General features: G+C 33.7%; 2 protein-coding genes and 2 pseudogenes across 4 annotated transcripts; 2 read left to right on the top strand and 2 right to left on the bottom strand.

The window, feature by feature from the left end:
* Positions 1-4203: 4203 nt before the first annotated feature.
* Positions 4204-6034, top strand: LOC143584842 (cyclic dof factor 1-like). The gene is made up of 2 exons (XM_077066789.1): positions 4204-4441; positions 4911-6034. Exons 1-2 carry the CDS (start codon positions 4331-4333, stop codon positions 5874-5876), a joined length of 1077 nt encoding a protein of 358 aa, XP_076922904.1. The 5' UTR covers positions 4204-4330; the 3' UTR covers positions 5877-6034.
* Positions 6035-12672: 6638 nt separating this feature from the next.
* Positions 12673-13182, top strand: LOC143584829 (putative calcium-binding protein CML45). The gene has a single exon (XM_077066780.1). The coding sequence runs from the start codon at positions 12673-12675 to the stop codon at positions 13180-13182; it is 510 nt and encodes a 169-aa protein (XP_076922895.1).
* A 1648-nt stretch (positions 13183-14830) lies between these two features.
* LOC143584841 (chlorophyll a-b binding protein P4, chloroplastic-like) lies at positions 14831-16999 on the bottom strand (annotated as a pseudogene). The gene is made up of 3 exons (XR_013144436.1): positions 16565-16999; positions 15602-16017; positions 14831-15119 (listed from the first exon to the last, which is right to left on the bottom strand). The product of XR_013144436.1 is annotated as a chlorophyll a-b binding protein P4, chloroplastic-like (transcript).
* A 2263-nt stretch (positions 17000-19262) lies between these two features.
* On the bottom strand, positions 19263-21342 carry LOC143584840 (expansin-A15-like; annotated as a pseudogene). The gene is made up of 3 exons (XR_013144435.1): positions 21195-21342; positions 20804-21116; positions 19263-20020 (listed from the first exon to the last, which is right to left on the bottom strand). The product of XR_013144435.1 is annotated as an expansin-A15-like (transcript).
* Positions 21343-22173: the final 831 nt, after the last annotated feature.

The following is a 22173-nucleotide window of genomic DNA, read 5'->3' as shown; positions in this document are numbered from 1 at the left end:
CGTGTCAAGCTTAAAGGAGCTCGAGCATTAAAATAAGCATCTTTTATAAAGACGCCCGAGCTTTACTTATGCTAGTCAACAAGCCTAAACAAGCCTATTACTTATACAACTCTAATTTTTTAGAACGATGATTTTCTTTTTGTGTTTAGACCACTGCACTCTTCAATTTTGGGAGCCCCATAACTCTTATTTAATGTATTATACGTATATTTATATAGTTATATATAAAATTATGATAAAAAACTAAATAATATATATTATGCTTTATATAAAAATTACAATTAAAAAAATTATATAATGGTATTTAAAAATGTATACAAATTAATTACTAAACGAAAAGCGAGCAGATCTCGAATTTGAAAACACGACTCACGAGTCAAACGCGAGCTTTAAAAAGAAAACTCAAAATAAGCCGAGTTTTTGACCAAAATAGTGTAGTTAGAAAAAATATTTACTAATTTGGTGTAGTTTCAAAACTATTTATCAAAATGAGTATTTTCTTGAAATTTGTTTTTCACTCTCTTAATTTAATTGGATAGCCAAATTACAGCATTAAAATATTTTGAAAATTATATATTTATTCACTAAAATATTATTTAGAATACAATTTCCCCCTTCGTAATTTAGAATAATTCTACTAAGAGTTTTATGGAGTTTTTGACCATAATGGTGTAGTTAGAAAACATATTTACTAATTTGGTGTAGTTTCAAAACTATTTACTAAAATAAGTATTTTCTTGAAATTTGTTTTTCTCTCTTTTATTTTAATTGGATAAGCCAAATTGCTACACTAAAATAATTTGAAATTTATAAATTTATTAACTAAAATCTGGTAAAAAAGTTATAATTAAAGTTGTATACTTGTATGCAGAAGTGTAGAACAAAGTAGCATACCTATTTCTTCTTTATCTACCTAAATATTATTTTAACACGAATTACTCTTTTCGTAATTTATAATAAAATCTAGTAGCATTTTTATTTCAAATATACAGTTGAATACGTAAAGAAAGTTTAATAGATACAACTGTAGCTATTTTTCACACATAATCGTTTTAATAAAATAATGAGTTAATGGCCATTTTTGTCCCTGTGGTTTGCTACTTTCGCCACTTCAGTCCAAAGTTTGAAATTTTGTCAATTTAGTCCTTATTGTTTTAAACATTAGCCAATTACGCCCCCCGTCTAACGGTATCCAACTATGCCGTTAGTTTTAGGGGTATTTTTGTCTTTCTCCTGCTTATTTTTAGTTAATGGTCAGTTTCGTCCATGTGGTTTGATACTTTTGCTACTTCAGTCCAAAGTTTTAAATTTTGTCAAGTTTATGTTTAATTTATTCAGTTTTTGTTTTTTTTTTTGCCACTTTTGCTACTTCAGTCCAGGATGGAATTCATTGGTAAAGTGGTCAGGGTAATTCCCTAAAACCGAACTATACCGAAAAAACTAAAATCGTTTCTCTGATTAATGCATAATAGTTAGGGTTTAGAGATTAACATATCGTAGCAAACATCTGGGTCGAAATAAACATCAGGAGGTCGAATATCCCGCATTTCCATGGATGCTCAAGAAATCGATGCACTAAATCGCATGTGTGTTCTTCAGATCGTGGTATTGTTCTTGAATTCGTCGAATTCAACCCTAGAATTGTAGTCGATGTGAAGAATTCAAGAACAACACCACGATTTGAAGAACACACATGCGATCTAGTGTATCGATTTCTTGAGCAAACAGAAATACGGGATATTCGACCTCCTGATGTTGATTTCGACCAAGATGTTTGCTACAATATGTTAATCTCTAAACCGTAACTATTATGCATTAACCAAAGAAACGATTTTAGTTTTATCGGTATAGTACGGTTTTAGAAAATTACCTTGACCAGTTTACCAATGAATTCCACCATGGGGGAGAGTTTAGAAAATGTCTAGAAACTAAATACGAGGGGGGTATGATTATTGTTATCGACAGAGTAAACGTAAACCCAGTGTTTTAAAAACCGGTTCAGACCGGCCGGTTGAACCGGTTAAACCGGATTTCGCACAGTAGACCGATATTTTGAGTCCGGTATTTTGGCCGGTTTGCTAGAACATCATACCGACGGTTTTTTCTAAAATACCGTTTTTTACCGGCAAACTGGTTTTATGTCCAAGAAATTTTTGATATTTGCGGCCCATATTTTATCAAAATTACTTTTAACCCAACAATTAATATTCAAACATGTAAGCTATATGACTCTTTTTTTAAAATTGAGTACTTTTATGTTATTTATTTTTTAATATGGATTAACTTTTAGATTATTTTTTGTTATGAAATCATTTACTTTTGGGTTATTTTTGAAGTAAAATTTGTATTTATAAGAAATTATAAGATAAATTATTCAACGGCTGAACCTTCCGTTATAACCCGGTTCAACCGGTTGTACCATTTTTCAGCCCAATCCGGTACGAGTAAAAAACCGGTTTTTAAAACATTGCGTAAACCTGTTTTGGTCGATGCTTGATGGTTTTGGGCTTGGATTATGCTCTTAAGGGCTATAGACAAAAAAAACAAAAAAAAAAACTAAATAAATTAAACATAAAATTAAAAAATTTTCAAACTTTGAACTGAGGTAGCAAAAGTATCAAACCACAGGGACGAAACTGACCATTAACTAAAAATAAACAGGATAAAGACAAAAATACCCCTAAAACTAACGGAAATAGTTGGATGCCGTTAGACGAGAGAACGTAATTGGCTAATGTTTAAAACTATAAGGACTAAATTGACAAAATTTCAAACTTTGAACTGAAGTGGCGAAAGTAGCAAACCACATGGACGAAAATGGACATTAAATCTAAAATAATATAAAACTTTTTTTTTCTTTTCTAAGTGTAACGAATGCAAGTAGAAAAACTTATTTTTAAATGACTAGATAGGTGCTCGCGCGATGCAACGGGTGTTTGAACATGTTAATCACGTACAAATATAACTGTTTATGGTTCGGATAAAACCTTGAAATCGTTTAAATCGGTCATTAGTTTGACTTCTTTTTTCTTTTTTACTTTTGGTGTGTTGATCGGTTTCAAAATTTTCAAAACGTAGTGAACGGTTGGTTCGCGGTTTATATCGGCAACCGGCCATATGAAACCATAAAAGACTGTAAATTAACCTAATTGCAATATGATTCCTTTTATAATCTTTGTTATTATTTCACGTCCTAGATCTTCCATTAATATTTACCATTTATGTGGTTAAAATTATCATTTTTTAATTATGATCATCTCAAGTATCATATTATGTTGGTTTTTAGTTAAAATTGATGGTACATATAAATTATTAATTATTTTAAATTAAATTTATTATTAAAGTTTAAACTATGAAACCAAAATGGAACCAGTCCGTTAGTAATGATTCGGTTTCAACTTTCATTGGTTGAGTTTGGTTTTGGACGACAAAAATCGATATTAACGGTTGGACTCACAAGTTTAACTTAAAACCATCAAAACCGACACTGAACACCCCTACGTAACATATTAATTTATTTAAAATGAAAAAAATTACAACAATATCATATCCAAATTAAAGAGAATAAAATGCTCGTTTTTATGGTGCAATTTGTTTATAAAAATATTAACATATGAAAAGACTATAGTCGTTTAAAAATCATGGGTGGAAAGTTAGTTTACAAGTTAAATTAAAAACATAATATGGTTAAAGATGAGGGACCAACCGTCAATATCGATTTTAATGAATAAATTTATAAATTTCAAATTATTTTAGTGTAGCAATTTGGCTTATCCAATTAAAATAAAAGAGAGAAAAACAAATTTCAAGAAAATACCTATTTTAGTAAATAGTTTTGAAACTACACCAAATTGATAAATATATTTTCTAACTACACCATTATGGTCAAAAACTCAAATAAGCCGAGCTCAAGTCTAGTGAAGCTCAAACTCGACTCATTTATAATTTACACCTACAATTAAAACTTATTGGTTCTTACTAAATGTGAGCCACAAGTTCTTACTAAATGGGATACTATCGTACTTTATGGTTGCATCATCTTTATATACCTTTTTCTCTTTTTATTTCTTTTTAGTTTCTTTCTAAGTGTAGGCTATTATCCCATTTAGTCTATGGGCACACCCACTTTCAAAAGAATCCATTTTGCCAACGTATCAAGGCCACAACAAACTTGTGGCTCACAAGCCTCCTTCACTGCTTATGTGGCATCCACCTTTCCTCTACACCCCCTATATCATAATGTTTATTCTTACTTAAATTTTTACAATCAAATACTACCTTTTTAGTTTCTTCTTCTTTCTTATTTATCCGCCGCCTACCACCTGTCAACATGACGGATCCTGGTATAATATTGTTCGGAAAGAAGATTGGATTGCTGGAAGTTAACACTGAAGAGCCTGATAAAGCTTGTTCTTCTTCACACACACTGGTTTCACCACATGTATGACTTTTTTTTTTAATTATTTTTCAGATCTGATTGCAACCCAGTTCATGAAATTGTTCAAGGATTAATGGGTCGATTTCAGTTTTTGATTTTGATTAAGTTTTAATGCTGAAAAATAATCTTGAATTTGTTTTTTTTTTTTTAGAAAAAAAGGCTAATTTTGATTTACTGAAAGCAACCCAGTTCATGAAATTGGTTAGGGATTAATGGGTCGATTTCAGTTTTTGATTTTGATGAAGTTTTAATGTTGAAAAATAATCTTGAATTTGTTTTTTTTAGAAAAAAAGGGTAATTTTGAAAAACTGATTGCAACCCAGTTCATGAAATTGGGTAGGGATTAATGGGTCGATTTCAGTTTTTGATTTTGATCAAGTTTTAATGTTTAAAATTAATCTTGATTTAGAATTAGGGTTTTGAGAAAAAAAAATAAAAGAGGCTAATTTTGATTTACTGTTGTGAAATTCAGGATCAAAGAAAAGATGAATCGGAAAACAATCCCAAAACCCCTTCAATCGATGACGAAGTGATGTCGGAGAATCCTCGGTTAACCGAAGGCGAACTGGGTAATATGCAGCCCGGAAGTCTGAAGAAACCGGACAAGATTCTACCTTGTCCGCGTTGTGACAGTATGAACACAAAGTTTTGTTATTTTAACAATTCAAACATCAACCAGCCACGTCATTTTTGCAAGAGCTGTCAGAGATACTGGACCGCGGGTGGCACGATGAGAAACATGGCTGTCGGAGCAGGTCGAAGGAAGAAAAAGACCCCGTTATTGAATTGTCGGTACATTATTTCGCAAGAAGGGTTTGAGTCCGTGAATAGTATTGAGTTCGCTCCTGATTCCACCCGTGTTTTGCCTAAAGTACTTTCGTTCGGTCAGAACCGAGACGACTGCAATTCCAATTCAAATTCAAATTCCAGTTCCAGTTCAGTAGTTGAGAAACTACAAGATAATAATAATAATAATAATAACAACAATGGATTCCATTCACAAGTTCACTGGATTTACAACCCGTGGAACACGCCTATTCCGATTCCAATTCCGGGGTACCATCCGATTCCAGTGTACCCTTCGCCTTACTGGAACACTCTCCCTTGGTTACCTTCCGGTCCATCCGATTCAATCTTGGGAAAACACTCAACCGAACCAATAACACCAAACGGATCACACGAAGACTCGAAGAAACAAAGGAACACGGTTCTGATTCCAAAGACGCTTAGAATAGACGATCCAGACGAAGCTGCCAAGAGTTCGATATGGGCAACACTCGGAATCAAGAACGAACACAGTAACCGAAGTGATATATTCAAAGCCTTCCACTCAAAAGGAAACGATAAAAAACAAAACACGGCCACAGAACCGAGTCCCGTGTTACAGGCGAATCCTGCTGCTCTTTCGAGATCGGTTTACTTTCAAGAAAGAGCGTAAAATCGAGTATAACTTAGATCCTACTGTAAATACAATGTAAGAAATAGTAAAGTAGTGGTTTGTTTTGTATAGTTTTAGCTCTTCAGATTTTTGTAAAATGTCTGCAATTAGTTTGTTAATCAAAGATTTTAAGGTGAGAATAATAATATGTATAGGACAGGACCATTACTATATCTTTTTTTTTGTGGGCACATCAAAATCAAGAGAAACAGCCATGAAAAAGATCAAGATATTTTTGAGGTCCTGAACAAATTGTGGCCACATTATCTGTCTAACATGAGTTGTTAAGTGGACCCAAAATGTTATATTGTTATGTATATCTATATCTTTTGTAATGTGCATTGGTTACCTTTTTGCTTTCTATAAAGTAGTGGTGGAGTTTCAATGGTCCAGATTTAACGTGACGGTTTTAAATGATCTGTAAATCCGCGAATCAATAGCTCGCATATTATTGGGTCCGTCGTTGTAGAATTATGGAAAAGTTGTGTTTACTTCACTTTGGAATTTTGTACAAGTTGAGAGCTAAATCAATGGATACAGGCCACTAAAAATGGTAACATTATTGTTAATATCAGATTATATATGCTTATAAGTTATTTATCATGTGGATGGTTTTCAAGTAGCATAAATGCAAAAAAATGGCATCTTTGTTTGTTCATATTCTTGGGAATTTTGGAAGCCTGTGACTACGTGGACATAAATCAACACAAGTGCATAAAGGTCAATGGTTAATGGTAATATTCAGGTTATGGTTCAATCACTAAAGCTACAAAAGTCAAAGTTCCACTTGTGTAATTGATTTCTAAAGTTAGTGCTACTCTTAGGTAATCCATTATAATAGATGTGCTTATATAAAGAAAAAGGTAAAGTTGTAAAGGAAGTGCTAGTGCACATATTGGACAAGTTTTTGCAGGAAAAAACAGTTACATTATAAAGTATAATAAGCATAAAATTGGACAAGTTTTTGCAGGGAAAAGAAGTACAAAAGTAATAAAAAGATTTTTTGCTTCTTTACTTAACCCCAAAGATAACACATAACACAAATATGAATAATATCAAGTTGTAGCTTGAACGGTAAAAAGTAGAACAAAACCAAAAATAGTTCTCTATCCAGATATACAAGTTTATAACAACAGGACATAATAGGAACATACTAGGACACCGGATTATTGCATGCTGCATCATCATAGGCTGACATTTAAAGAAGATGCAAGTCATGCCCTGTGGTTTTTTCATAAAATGGGAAGTGCATGTGTTAATATAGCTTTAGAGTAAACGATTAAGAAAACTATAGTTGTTAACTTGTTAATACTTAATACCATACCTGAAACCCTGCAGTAAGAGGTTTTCTGAAGAAGAACAGCTCTAGACATCTACGTACAATTTCCCTTGGATCGATTAACCATTGCCTACATAGAAGCCATCATTAGCACATTAGTCTATAAGAGAGACAACAATCACACAATGCTATTGATGTAAAACAATGAACGTACCGAGGATTAAAAAGATTCCATTGCGAATCTTGCAAAAATTTCAAACATGAATTTCTAAAATGTGGTTTCACCATGTCTTAGGCAATAATGTCACGGGCCAACTGTTTGATGATCTTTCGTGCTTGAATGCTTGGTTTTCTTGGCTAGTCTATGACTTCTTTGGGCACGGCCTCAACGGGACAAGAAGGTGTACTGTGTACATGCCAAGATCTGCTTGCACATCAAACGCAACACTGGTCGCAAGTAGTTGCCGCTAGCCTGATGAGGGTAAGGCAAGAAGAAACCAGTAGGCCCTAATCATAAGCGGGAACGGATTGAATGGCTCCTGGGAAAATGGGGTTGCACACGGGACTTCGAAAGATGACCACGTGACATTAAGGTTACATGAGAGTTACAAAATACTATGATCATATGATTTAACAATCTTGTCCAATTAGAAGGCATAAACTGATAAACATGATACAAATATATTCAGAATATAATTTATATAAACAAATCCCAATAACATAAGTTGCTCAAAACACATTCTCCTCAAGCAAACTAAAAATGGTACAAGATTGTGAAGGAAACTTCAAATAGGTAAGCAAATAAAATAACTCATTTTCAAACCAATAAAAATGCAGTAAGTGATTCCTTGATGTTGATTCGTCAATTAATGAACATAAATTATAATAATCAGAGAGAGAAGCAAAGTAAAAGTTGAACAAGTTTCTGTTCAAACAAATAGATTAGGTGATTAAAATTGCAAAAAACAACCGACTTTTGTAACAACTTTTAAATACTTTAGACTTTCAAATTCGCTAAGAGAGTATTATCATAATAATAATAATAATAATAATAATCCTAAGAAAACAAAAGCGGACGAGACTAATATATTACGAAGTATAAGTTATCAGCATGCAGTTAATTTCACGAATTCACACAATAATAACTAAGTGTATTGAGTTGGTTTGCAGTTGCAGATTGTTTTTTTGCCTGGTAGTTTCGTGCTCCTAGCGGGTTGCTAGCGTGGGGGTACCGACGTAATTTTTGACATGGTCTGATATTCATATAGACGAGTAACTTGTTTTGTACTGTACATAATATCGATCAAGATCAAGGTTGTAAAGTGTGATGAAGTTTCTTCATTAGTCTTATTTAATGTATACGTCAGGATAAGGCCGTTTGTGAGAACCCTTCAAAGTTGTTTCGGGACCATGGCAAGGGAAACCTTTTGTTTTCATAGACAAACGCTCTTTACATTGAACACAAGAGTCATTATGTAATCTTTTGGTTTAAGATAAGTTTATATATAAAACATATATAATATTTTAACAATTATGGCCTTCCCGGGAGAGCCGTTGCCCACCTCAACCGAACCTGACTCGCTATTCATACACCACATCACATACATACGACTCGTACGGGTGTCAGGTGATGTCTGATGATATTGACCTGCACCTATACAAGTCGACTCGTATAGTCCTATATGATTTTTATAGCTTTCTTTTTTTTGGTTATATGAATGTGTAACCTTTTATATAATTATTTGATTCACAAAAAAATGACTAACAAAGAACATAATTTCTATAAAGAAAAACATATTCGAACAATGCTGATGTCTCAACGCACCAACATTCTCAGCACGATCATGTGATATGTTTCGATAGCGGCTGTTAACCATCCCCGCACACATGTTACCAGCTTTTTTCACAGTCAACTCGCTAGGAACTATGATCGAGAAAAAAAATTACTTATGTAATACTATTGTGTGATGCACTGGAGTTACCAGCTTTCACAGTGAACTCCCTAAATGCTAATTTTTTGGATGGTGGACATGCTTAAGCAATATTCCTGCAATTTCGGAGTTGGCAAAACAAAGTGTTGACTATGCTCTATGGTTGGGCTGGCCATTTACACAATTGGTGTGGTGTATAATGTCACGATGGCACTTAAATCACCAACAATATACCTGTACAAAATGCTCGTCGCGTCACCTAGGACAACTCCGGTCTCCAACTAGTTTTGATGCAATTTAAGCTATGGTCCTTAACACCTTGCTAGCTTTTTAATATCTGTGTGCAGTCAAAGAAAGATATACATAATAAATCTTTAATAAAAATATTTTATTTACAAGTTACTCTTTTTGTAGGTGATAGTTTCGAATTTCAATTTGATCTTGGTAGTGGACTGGGGTGGGTGGGTGGGTGGGGGGGGGGGTTGGTATGGTACCGGCCTTGCTTTTGACTTGTTCTATAATCAAAGGGACATCATTAAATGTTTGTAACTTGTTATGAAATTTCAGTTGCTGGCATTTGTCAATTTCACAAACTATCAACCAAGTAGGGGTTGTAAACGAACCGAATCGAATAAGGTTTTATTCATGTTCGTCCGTTTATTTTGTTATCAGGTAAATGAACAATTCGCATACACCTAACTGAATAAAATTTCTTGTCCAACTTTCGTTCATTAAGGAAATGAATGTGTTCGTGAACGCGTCACAAATGCAAACGAACGAACACAATGTTTTATTTGATTTGGTTTATCGATAATAGTCAATGTCAATGGTTCGCAAGGCCGGGGCCAAAGGCGAAAATTTTTTGGGACTTAAACAATTTAATTTTAAATGAGTTTACTTGTTTATGATTTGAGTTGTGTAAAAAACCTTTGTATAAAAATAAGCTTAAAAATGTCTCAAATAAGACTAGAGCCCACAACCTTTTAGGTAGAAGCCATACCTCTTTACCACTAGACCAGGCTAGTAGTTATGTAGTTGTATTGAAACATTGATTATACATATTGTTTTTCATAAAATTACATATAATTTAAAAAAATAAAAATTTCGGGCTTAGCGGGATGTCGGATCTGTGACCGTCGACTACCCTGCCATATACTATTGTCGGCCCTGATGGTTCAATTTGGTTACCAAATTTGTGTTGATGTTTTTTTAACATTGATATAAACATGTTATTATGTTTGTTATGCGCAATTAGCCTTTTAATAGCATGTATAATTAAACTTTTGTAAACTTTTAGAAAGAAAGAAGAGAAAACTTTATATGAAATAAAGATTAAAAATGGCTTAAGGTCCAAACACATTGTATTGAATAATGATAAGATACGACAAAACAGAAAACTTTATAAGGGCATTCATTTCCTACAAATTTCTTGAAAATGTTAGTTAACCTATTTTGTCATATACCATTTCCTTTCCTCTCTTGTAAAGTTGTAAGTACAAATTCAAACCTTTAATCCTAAAATATTTAGATTTAGGTTGGATTGCTTTGTCTAATGACATTTGTAACACGTTTAAGATTAGATCAATGCTTTCAAAGTGTACAAATGGTAGGTTTTCTGCCTTACAAGAAATCGTAAAATGTTTGAAAGTTCTTAAGCGATAAGGATCGTTACACTTGTGTATATAAAAACAAAGATATTTCAACTTATGTGTAACACTACCATAATAAAGACTTTCTTTTAGTTGACATCATGGGATACAAGTTGCCCTAATTTGATATAGACGCCTTAATTTTGTCGCATTAGCGGGTTGAATGGTTAAACAAAACACGATTCATATAGTTATTTATGTGAAGACATCAATATATCACAATTCATGTGTACTTTAAATCATGAAACTCAGACGCGACTCGTCAAACATGGTTAACCTTTTTATCTAAAGTCTAAACAAGTCAAATGGTGTGCCGAGGGTCTATAAACTGGTAGTAAATGTGCTAAATGGGCTGAATGATTATAACAAATGGTTTAAACATGTCCTAAACATGTTGGTAGATCTCAATTCAAATATAAAATTAAGATATGCTTAACATAATTTGGAAAATCAATAGTTTTATCTTAGATGTTTGATAATAGGAATTTCTATATACGTTACTTGACAAAGTAACAAAGTAATGACGCAATAGATTACAAGGTATATACCCATTCAATACAATTTATTTATTATTGATGATGGATGATAGATCCGAATTCAATTGATGCGTGCCCAAACTCCGAACAACCCCAAAGCACCAGTTGAGTTAGCATACGGACCAATCATATGTTATCAGGAATCCAGAGGTTACAACAGCTCCGGGCTTAGAACTCCCATCATCTAGATTAGCATAATATGGGATCTAGCTATTTGATCGTTGTGACACACCAAGTCCCAAGAAGACAGGCACAAGTTAGCTTTCTAGTTAAGCATTACCCAAACAAGACCATGAGAACGAAGCACAGTTTAGGAAAGTAAAACACACCCCGTATCAGAATTGATCATGAACAGTAATCGTATTAAATGTCATTGATAACCTTTGAGACACTATAAATACAACCTCAATAACCATACTAAAAGCATTTAATACACACCATGTTTTCAATCAACTTCAATACACACAACACTTATAATTTTTTATACTATACTATTCTTATCTTTCTTACGTAATACTTCACATTATCATTAATATTTCCGGATACTCGTTATCATTTATCATTATATTTTTTCTTTGCAATTTTATACCTTCGATGAATACTTAGACTATATAATATTAGATATTGGTTTATTAAATTGTTTTTTTATGTTATATATCCACCTATACTATTTAAACAAAATCATTCTTTCACATGCCATTCAACTAGAGTAGCCAATTAGAATGCTAACTAATAAAATTACCATTTATATAATTACTAACAAAATAAAAAATATAACTTTAAATGTTGTATTAATGAAATGAGGTTATAGATATTTTTGAATTATAAAATTTTATTTATTATTATTTATATCTTATAAATTCATAAAATATATTATTATGTATATTATTAAAAATTTTTTTTTGCAGTTTTTAACCACCCATATATTACACGGGTTATATCATAGTAATCAACTTCATATTGGTGACATTAGCAATATGATTATTCCTCTTATTTTTGTAACTACTAAAGATTTCAGAAACTATAGCATAATACAAAGCTGAAATCAATTTTTATTTAATTCCATAGTATGTTTTGTGCCTTTGTGGTTTGATGTGAATAGACTTTTAAAAAGTAGATTCATGGACGGAATTTTATTGTAATTTAATGCTCATGATATTGCCAGGAAGCTCACCTTGAATAGTTTGTTGTGAAAATTAAACATTGTGTCACTTTCTTAATTCTAACAACTTCATTGGAATATATGAATATTAGTTCTACACATTTTCCACAAAATTTCCAATTTCGTTTCTACAAATGCAACGAATCCACCACACTAATAGTTCATCTTGTATCCATACTAACAAATGTAGAATAGTAGAAACTAACACAATGATTTTCATGTATTTGATTGTATCCTACATGTGTATAGAATGGTTTATCTTTTTACATGACTTGTATTCGCTTTTCGTTAGTCCTCTTTTTCAGTTTATCTTCACTACACGAGCCACCACTTGCGTTGCGGCTGATCCAACAAACGAAGAAACTCGTGTTAGGACGTGTGACGGTGTGGAGAATGGCCCGGGTAAGAAAAAGTCATTGGGTGTGAATCCAAAGACTATGATGCAACGATTAGGAATGTTTTGGGATCCTGATGACCAACGGGAAACTATCGTGTTGGAGGATATGGTCGGTTTGTTTGTTGATGATGAACCTAGCTTAGATGAAGTCAAACAAGCGTTTAGTGTGTTTGATAAGAACAACGATGGATATATCGATGCAAAAGAGTTGCAAAATGTGCTTCATGATATGGGTTTTTTACATATATCTGAAAGCGACTGTGGACGAATGATTGGTGGGTATGATGCTGACAAAGATGGTAAGATCATGTTTAGAGATTTTTTGAAGGTTGTTGAAGATGTTTTTGTATAAAGTTCGAAACCTTGTTTTGTTCGATTTCATAAGTTTTTTGTATATGCTTGTTGTAACAAGTATATCGTGTATGTTCATGTTTAAAAGCGGTGTTTGTGTACCTAGTACATACATGTGTTCTCAATATGTTTAGCTACAAAGATAATTTAGTCATGGCTCATGATTCATCACCGGAACACATAAAATCATCAATTTTAACTGCTCTAAGAGTATGTATGTGACTCGTTATATTAAAGATATTATTTTCGAAGCTATCATCCATCCACGACATGTAGCTCGTGTTTGATTTTAAATATTGACAACTTAGCTAAATGTAACACTTGTAAAAGTATAAGGTTTTGTGAAGTTGTGCTACCTTTGGTCTTATGTTAAGAAGTTGGTTGCTAAGTGTGAACATCTTTACCTTTATAAGTAGGAAAAAGTTAGGCACAACTTATACGTCTTTCTAAGTCGTGAAGAGAAAAGTACGTGTGAAAATGATTTATGTCTAACAAGTCGATTGTTTTCGTCAATATTTGAAATATGAAGTTTAAAGTTCGTAAACAGTCTTTATCCGTTTAGCGTAATCTAATATGGAATATAAGTACTTCAACTACATCACTTCTTACATACTAACATGATCAATAGAGAGGATTGGAAGTACTTTAAAGTGATTATGTAATATGTATATTTATATTATCTAATAAAAAATTTAAATTTAGATAATTGAATGAAATAAACATGTCATCATGCAATGACTTAAGGCGTGCTAAACATGGTTAACACTTAACACGTCCATTGACATCCATCACAGCCAACTCATAATGAGTAAGATAAACATTCGTGGATAGGATATATAGCACGTACTATATTAAATAAAAAACATTATGTAAATAATAAGCTTATTTTTTAACTCATGTTCAACTTTCAATAACTTTTTACTTTGATTTTCATAGTTTTTGAGAACACTTAAATATTGTTTCCATTTCTGGACTCATGTTCGATTGTGATATTCAGGGGTGAGTAACTTAACAGTCATAACTGTTAACCGAACCATAACTGCCATAACTAAATTGATTTTAACCGATAACTGTCGTAACCAATGGGTCTGTTTAATGAATTTTTTTAAAACCGCCAAATATGAGTCAGTTTTGGTTAAAGATAATTCCAAGCCCGTCATAACTAACTAACCCATTTAATTAACCAACAATATGTTTTGGATTAATTTTCATTAAACATATAGTCAGATTGTACCATTTTTATGTTTTCAGTTCAATGTTATTAATCGAATTAACTTGAATTTAATTGATGGATTATATAAAGTTGTTTTTTATTTAATATTTGGTTTTAATGCTATCGAATATATATTTCGTTGGATTATGTCATGTCGTGTTTTTTAATATTTGGTACCAAACTTTTAGGCTCAATTACATTGTCTTGGTTACGGTTAACCAACCCATAACCGATTCGCTATAACCATCAATTATCCATTAACTGACATATCGGTTGTGGTTATGGGTTTGACCAAAAACCACCCCAAACTGACCCATACACACCCCTAGTGATATGTGTCTGGTACCGTTAAAGGTTAACCAAACACATCCTATAATAATTTTTTTATAGATTACAATTCCTTAAAATTCCAATTATTTTACAGAATTCAGTCATGAATTGGCCACAAAGCATGAACAAAAAAACTCCTGTATAACTTCTTTATCAAAAAAGAATGATGACAATTAAGTTAAAACTAAAAATTGAACAATGATTTCATTTCCTCTCTACATTCAAAAGAGTTTTCTTTCATTATACCTTCTTACATCTTTAGTTCCCGGAAAGCGTTTGAACAATGGTGTTGTGCCATGGATCCGACAAATGTTGCAAAAGGTTATCAAACGGCCCCTTTCCGGTTACATTGTGCTGCACAATGAACCCCAAGAACGCCAACATTGCTAGTCTCCCTGTATGTAACATACAATGTTACTCGTTAATGATAATTATCAATACTCATATTAGATATAATTAACTATATTTTATAATTAATTAATAAAGTAGATTTCTTTTGTAATTATTCTTATTATATTATTTTATATAATTAACTGATAGTACATAATATGTTACAAATTACTTATAAAAAGTCAAATAGGAGTTCACAAACACTTGGACGACTGTTTTCATAAAAAAATGTCAAACTTTTAAAATTATTGGTCAGCACACCATTTAAAAAGTTTTCGGACGGTCATCTCACCATCGGGGTCAAACTTCGAAAATTATTGGTCAAGACAACCGTTGTTTGATACAATAAACAGTCAAATTAACTTTGAAAACTTTTGGTCAAAACGGCTGTCTAATCTATCTGAATCATTGTTTGAAATGTTGGGGAATTAGATGCCAGACCATATGTAGTATTGTGTAATGTAATTAGTGTGGGATCGAATCATACCATTGGCAATTTCTTTTTCTTTAGCTTCAGTTGCGGGTGCAAAATTCAGAGGATTAAAAATGCCACCAGGGTACCCAACTTCATTTGGTGGCAAACTATAGCTTTTAAAGATCGGATCTTGATTCACGCTACCCGGGTTCTTAATATCTTGCCACCTTCTGATCTCTACGTAGTGGAACAAGATGAACTCGATCACGAACTAAGTTGAAGACGATGCAAAATATTCGGACTTTCCTGCGTCATACCACTTGGGGACATTGAGTAAGCCTGCACTTGTTAAAACCTCGGGCAACAACATTCCGGCAACGCCCAACATTGTCCAACGACCGTTCACAAGCTCGGCTTGAACAAACCATTTTAAGTTTTCGGGATCCTCTGCTAAACCCAGAGGATCAAACCCATTATCACCTACATGATTGCATGCAAACGTATATTTAATGCATGGTAATGTTATGACACCAAGATATAGAACGTGATTTTTAAAAGATTTAGTGTTGCTACGTAAAAGGGTTAAAGACGCAGTTTGTTGCCCGTTTACCTTGTTATTTCAATGCAATGATTGATTATATTATACAACGGAAAAACATTCCATAACAGAAAAAAAAATGATGTCGGCCGTATCATGACCAAAGGTTATTAAATAATGTGTGCACACCAAAATCTGCCACATGGGTCGTATGCAGTGGCAGATCTTGAACACATAATATGGGTGGGCCGGAGGATTTTGAACAATAATTTGGATGGGCCAAACTCAATACGTATAACTATTATTTTTTGATTTTTTGAGAAACAATTACACTGATGAACGAAAAAGTTGGGTGGGCCATGACCGTCCTTGGCCCACACTAAGATCTTCCGATGGCCGTATGACCATTTTTTTATCATATGACCCATATGACACGTTAGTGGTGTCTAGATGATATGTCAGATTGTCAGTGGTGTTTGTATAGCTCGGACCATTACCTTCCATTAAGGTAACAAGGTGAGGCTAAGCCAGGTAGCCATTCACCTTTCTTGGCTTCAACTTTGAAAGAAATTGACGAATAAGTGGCTGTTTTAACGGCTAATGTTCGGTTCAATTTTCCCGATGAGCCGGAGAGGAAGGTGGACCTCGAGTTGCATGGCACGAGAATGGTGGCAGAAGCTTGTGTGAGGGTGGTCATATTATTATTCTTGGGTGGGATGAGTGCAAGATATGTGATGTTTTGTGTCCTTTTTGTAGGACTAGTATTCTTTGTGGCTAATGTTATGGACACTCGGGTCTGGTATTGTTATATTGGGTTTGATTGGGAGATATGACCAATTAAAAGAGATAGCTCTTATCCTTATCTTGGTACCATATCTAGGAAATCTATTACCCTGGTCTTGTTGGACACAAGTGTCTTGTAACTTGCAAGCTACATGTATCTTAGTATAGAACATACACTTTGAAATTATTATTTACTTTCTTATTTGCAATGTTTTAAAGTCGAAATGGGCTAACCGCTTAGAACAGGATTTTGCAGGCTATGCAAGGACGATCGAGTTTGCAAGATGAACCAACGTAATCACGTTTAAATAATTTAACGGCTCCTCGATTCATAATAATAACAAAAACCTAGATATATTTTATATTTTTGTTTCTTTTTGCAAACTATCACTAGTACAAAAAACAAGAGCTAATAAGACGTTTTTTAATCAAACAAGGCGATAGGCTTACTGTCTTAAAAGCCAGCGTAGTCTTTAACCACGTTTCGATAAATTATTTAATTTAAAAAATCGGTTTAAATCTCAAATATGACGGTTCTCATCAAAACCGTCTTAAAAAGTTTTCACAAACCGCTTTATTTAGTGTTTTTTGTACTAGTGTATATGCAAGAATTTTTATTTGTCAGCGGGGCCTACAAATGGTTCAGGTTAGAATGAGTAAGTCAGAATGGATCAAGTACAAAAAATAATAATAGCACATAAACGTAAGAGTGTCGAAGTGTCTAATCTCAGTTTCATGTAGGTGTCAACCAGAATACCAGATGAAGGAAATTGCCTCACAAAGCTTCTCAATATTTCAATTATAATCATTACTAGTAAACCACTAATAGTTAACAAAGAGATGCAAAATACAATATGAACAAGCCAAAACAAGATAAATAAATTAATAGCTAGAAATGCCTGATTGAATATGCAATTTGGGGCTACTAATAACATCTGAAGGGCCCAATTTTATTGTACTAGGAAAATATACTAATGGGGCCTCTTTGCAATCCAAGTTTACATAAAACTTGATTATTATTATTTTTTTTCTGTTTAAATAGGTTAAACAAGAAATGGTTATATAAGTTTTTGATGGATTTTGATTAAAAAAAATGATGTAAATGAGACCTTGTTTAAAACTGTGTGACAATCACGAATTGATGGGAATGATTATAATCATCTTTAAGTTGTTTTGGTTGATAATTCAAAATTCAATCTAAAATGATGATTTTGACTAACTTGTCCTAAATTGTTAATTTTATGAATTGATTGGTGTGGTTGACAAAAGATTGTTTCAAATTATCGATTATATTTTCATAAATGAGTGTATGTTTTAAAAATGCATATGAAAAGGTGACCAAACTAAATTGGATGGATTTTGAAAAGAATGCCGGATTTGGGTTAAAATTGAGAAAATAAAGTTTAAATTCACTTTTAGGTGTTTATAGTCAAATAGATGTCTACTTGTTACATTTAAAGAGTATTAAGAGTTCAATTGACTATGAAATTGATAAAATTAGAAGATAAATGGATAGGTTAAAATTGAGTAAATAAAGATCAAATCCACTTTTTAATTATTTATAGTCAAATAAATAGATGTCTGCTTGTTAAACTTGGAGTAATTAGAGTTTAACTGACTATAAAATTAATTAAGTTAATCCATAAGCGGATCAAATGTTAATTGTGTTCAAATAATTTGAACTTCATACAACTAGTTATCAATAATAAATGTTATTAACTTTATTTTTGTGATAATATCATTATCATTATACCTAATAATATTTGCATTTATCGGCCACAATATTGACTTGTTTTATTTTACCAATTTTTTTTAAATTATTTACATTTCTGGCGGCATAGCCTACTTCCAGAAAGTAATTCATGTTGAAGGTGGTCGTCCTTTTACTTAGTTTTAAGCACTTCTTCTTATATGCTCACTTCGATGCTCGATTTTTGCCTTGCTCCGGGGCCTTTCCCTCCACGTTAGCTTAGCTTGGCTTTAGGAACTTTAATAAAGTTATCATATGGCTCTCAAAGTTTAAAAAATGTTTTTTTTTTTCATTTTTAACAAATATTTGTTCTTCTATGCTTATTTTCAAAATATATTAAACTAATTATAAGCTTGATAATTCAAAGTTCAATAATTAAACCGATGATTTTATAATTATACGCTTATTATCTTAATACTTTTAGACATGTTGACTTAACCGTATTAACTGATAATTTTTAGCATCGTGCATGTTAAATTCTATATTAAACAATCGATACACCAGGTAACATATGCATCTTTACCCCGTGTAGCCACGCATCACGCACCCTAGTTGATAACAAAACCGTAGTGCACATACAGTTCGGTAATCATACAACCTGTACACGACGCATCAGCACTTGTACAATGTTATCACTACGTTAAGTGCATTAGAGTACCCGCATACAATAAATAGACAATAAGCCAAGATACGTGTCCGTTTTATATCACAGTAAAAGGTAGTGAGATTTCACAATAAAACAGTTTGCAGACATCATTGATTATCAAATACAGACAAACAAGCGGTGTGGCATGCCACCCATTAACACTCTGCTGACTCACTCGTCAGCTGCTAAAAAAGCTGCCGTTTTTTACACTAACTTCGATAGTGAAATGAAGCCCGTAGCTTTCAATTTCATGGTCTAAACCCTAAACCATAAACCCTAAATATTGTTGCCGTATTCCATCTCTCCCCGTCATAAAAACGGAAGAGAAGGATAACCCGGCAACCCTAAATTCTAAACTAATTTAACTAAACCACACACAACTACGACAACATAAACCATAAACCACCCGAGCTCACAAAAACACGAGCTCTTTTAATGGGTGCACGCCAGGTGTTTGATGAAATGTCTTAAGTGAATTGTCCACCAGTGAACGTCTGCCCGAACGACCAACGGGCGGGGACTGCGTTGTTGCAGATCACAGTGCGTCCATCACTCGTTGTCACTTTGAATGACAGAGCTTGACCGTCGAGATTCGAGTTGCTCTGCTAGTTTTGACCCCAGTTTCTTGACATCGGTACCCATCCGGTTTTTGAACCTTTGATTGCCACTGCGGTTACATCCCCGGCTCCTCCTACGTTTGTTATCAGCACCAAATTGAAGTATGTGTGTCCGTTAACCGTGAACCTGATCCCACCTTTCTTCATACATGGTACACTGACAAAAACACGAACAAGATTTAGTTAATTGTTCACAAATATTAGGGGTATGCACGGTTCAGTTTTAGGCTAAAAGCCAACCCAAAAACCGGGTTTTTTGAACTTTTGAAAACCGTTACGTTTTGTTTTTTCGCTTTTGGGTTCGTTTTTTTTTTGTTTTTGCCATTTTAAGCTTCAAAATTATGGACCGAAAATATTTTTTTGCCCCAAAGTAATAAATATGAGCCTAAATCATTTTGCTAATTAATAACTTGTTGATTATTATACATTTATGCTAAAATATATATATATTTTTTTGAACGACCAACTAAGTAACGCCGGGAACTCTGTACGCGGCCCCCCATTGGCTAAAGGTAGCCCGAGCCGGCCACAAGTCCGGACAGACGGAGCTCCTAGCGGTCCACCTATCGAGGGATTCCCCGGATTCAAATCTATTTAAAATAAAAAATGAAATCTACAAAATAAAATATTTTAGTTGCATATTTATTAAAAATTATTTAAAATAAAACCTAAAACAAAAAGCATTGGTTTTTGTTGTGGTTTGGTTTTCTGGTTATTTCAGTTTCTATTCAGTTTCATTTTGGATTGGATTTGCTATTCAAAAGGGGTTGCGACACAACTTGTTATCATTTTACCTGCCACTTCATTATAACCGTTTAGATGTTTTTTTTATATAATAGCTACATGCTAATTTTGTCAAATATCACTAAAAGCATTGGAGTGCATTACTTAAACCAATATTGTGCTTTTTTTTTAAATTATATTTGAACAAAGTTACTACCTTCTGTAATGGACAGGAACAATTCCAGCTTTATACTGAGCAATCTGCTAAAACACAGGTTGAGAAAGATCAAAATGATGTTGTGGAGGGTTACACCATCCTCCATCATTGTTAGGTAAAGCATTATTTGGAGGACAAAAGTTAGTTGCAGTGACTGTTATAGAACCAGGGTGACACTGTTTTTGGTCACCTGCACACTTGATTTCAAAGCAAGCTCCACAACTCATGCCATTGTTGAATAGTGCTGTACTTAATGCTGCTGTGTTTGTACCATACCCTTGACTATATAAGTTCCCATAACCACAAGCCCCGCCTGATATTAAACACTTTCATGTTATGTAAACTTATAAAACAATAATATGTTAAAACATAAAAAGAGTTTAGTTGTTACCCATAGTGCCAGAAGCATCACCACCACCATAGAAGGTAGCATGAGCATCAATGCAGCCACCATTGTTGCCTTGAACAAAACATGTCATTGACAGAACACACACTGCTAAAACAACAATTGTATTCATATTCATGTTTTCTACACAATAACTAATTGAAGAAACACTAAGTGACCCCGGGCAGATTACGGATAATCTGGGGGTTAAATAGATGTTTCCCACGAGGGTTAGTTCCGGCAAAGATGGTTATTCTTCAGATGACCTGCAAAACAGACACCGTGAGCTTGTCACTGAGAAGGGGGGGTTCCTCCTTGTGACCACCCTCCGGCGTGAGAATCAGACTAGATTGTTCTGAATATAAGTGTATATTAAGAGAAATAGCTAGTGAAGATAAGATACAAGATCATGATACCGTTCCAAGGTGTTGGAGTATTTATAGCCGAAGGTAGGTTTCCAAGCAGGTACAACCAGCTGTATAATATTCCTTTTCTACCAACTGTGGGCTACGCACGTGCCATGCTGGTAGTTGGTGGGTAGGCAGCGGCTGGTAGTGACATGGCCGGCTGTGTACTATTCCTTTTCCGCCGGCTGTGTACTATTCCTTTTCCACCAACTGCAGGCTATGTACGTGCCCCGACAAGGGTTGGTAAGTAGGCAGCGGCTGATAGTGACATTTTGTACTAGAGCGTGCTCCTCGTACTGTTGTCGGTGAGCTGTCACCCTGTGATTGGTTCATGGGCTGCTTTGGTCAGATCTTGTCTATTTTGTCCATACCTTGGCAGGTATAGTACAAAAGATCTTCCAGAAGCGTACGGATTGGCTCATTTGGGCGGGAGTATTCCCGCCTTGCTCATTCCTTCTTCAGGTGACACTGAATTATTGAGAGTTAGTGCCTTGTGCGTGTAGCCTTGCTATTAGTGCGGGTAGCCTTCCCTGATGGCTTGTATCCGCAACTGCGGGAACAGGCGGGGTACTTCACCA

Source organism: Bidens hawaiensis, unplaced genomic scaffold, assembly GCF_021521415.1.
Source record: "Bidens hawaiensis isolate Kalapana, Puna unplaced genomic scaffold, B.hawaiensis_p1.1 tig00033472_1, whole genome shotgun sequence".
In the NCBI taxonomy this organism is placed as follows: domain Eukaryota; kingdom Viridiplantae; phylum Streptophyta; class Magnoliopsida; order Asterales; family Asteraceae; genus Bidens; species Bidens hawaiensis.
The sequence above is the reverse complement of the archived record's forward strand: the minus strand, read 5'-3'. Positions and strand labels throughout refer to the sequence as shown.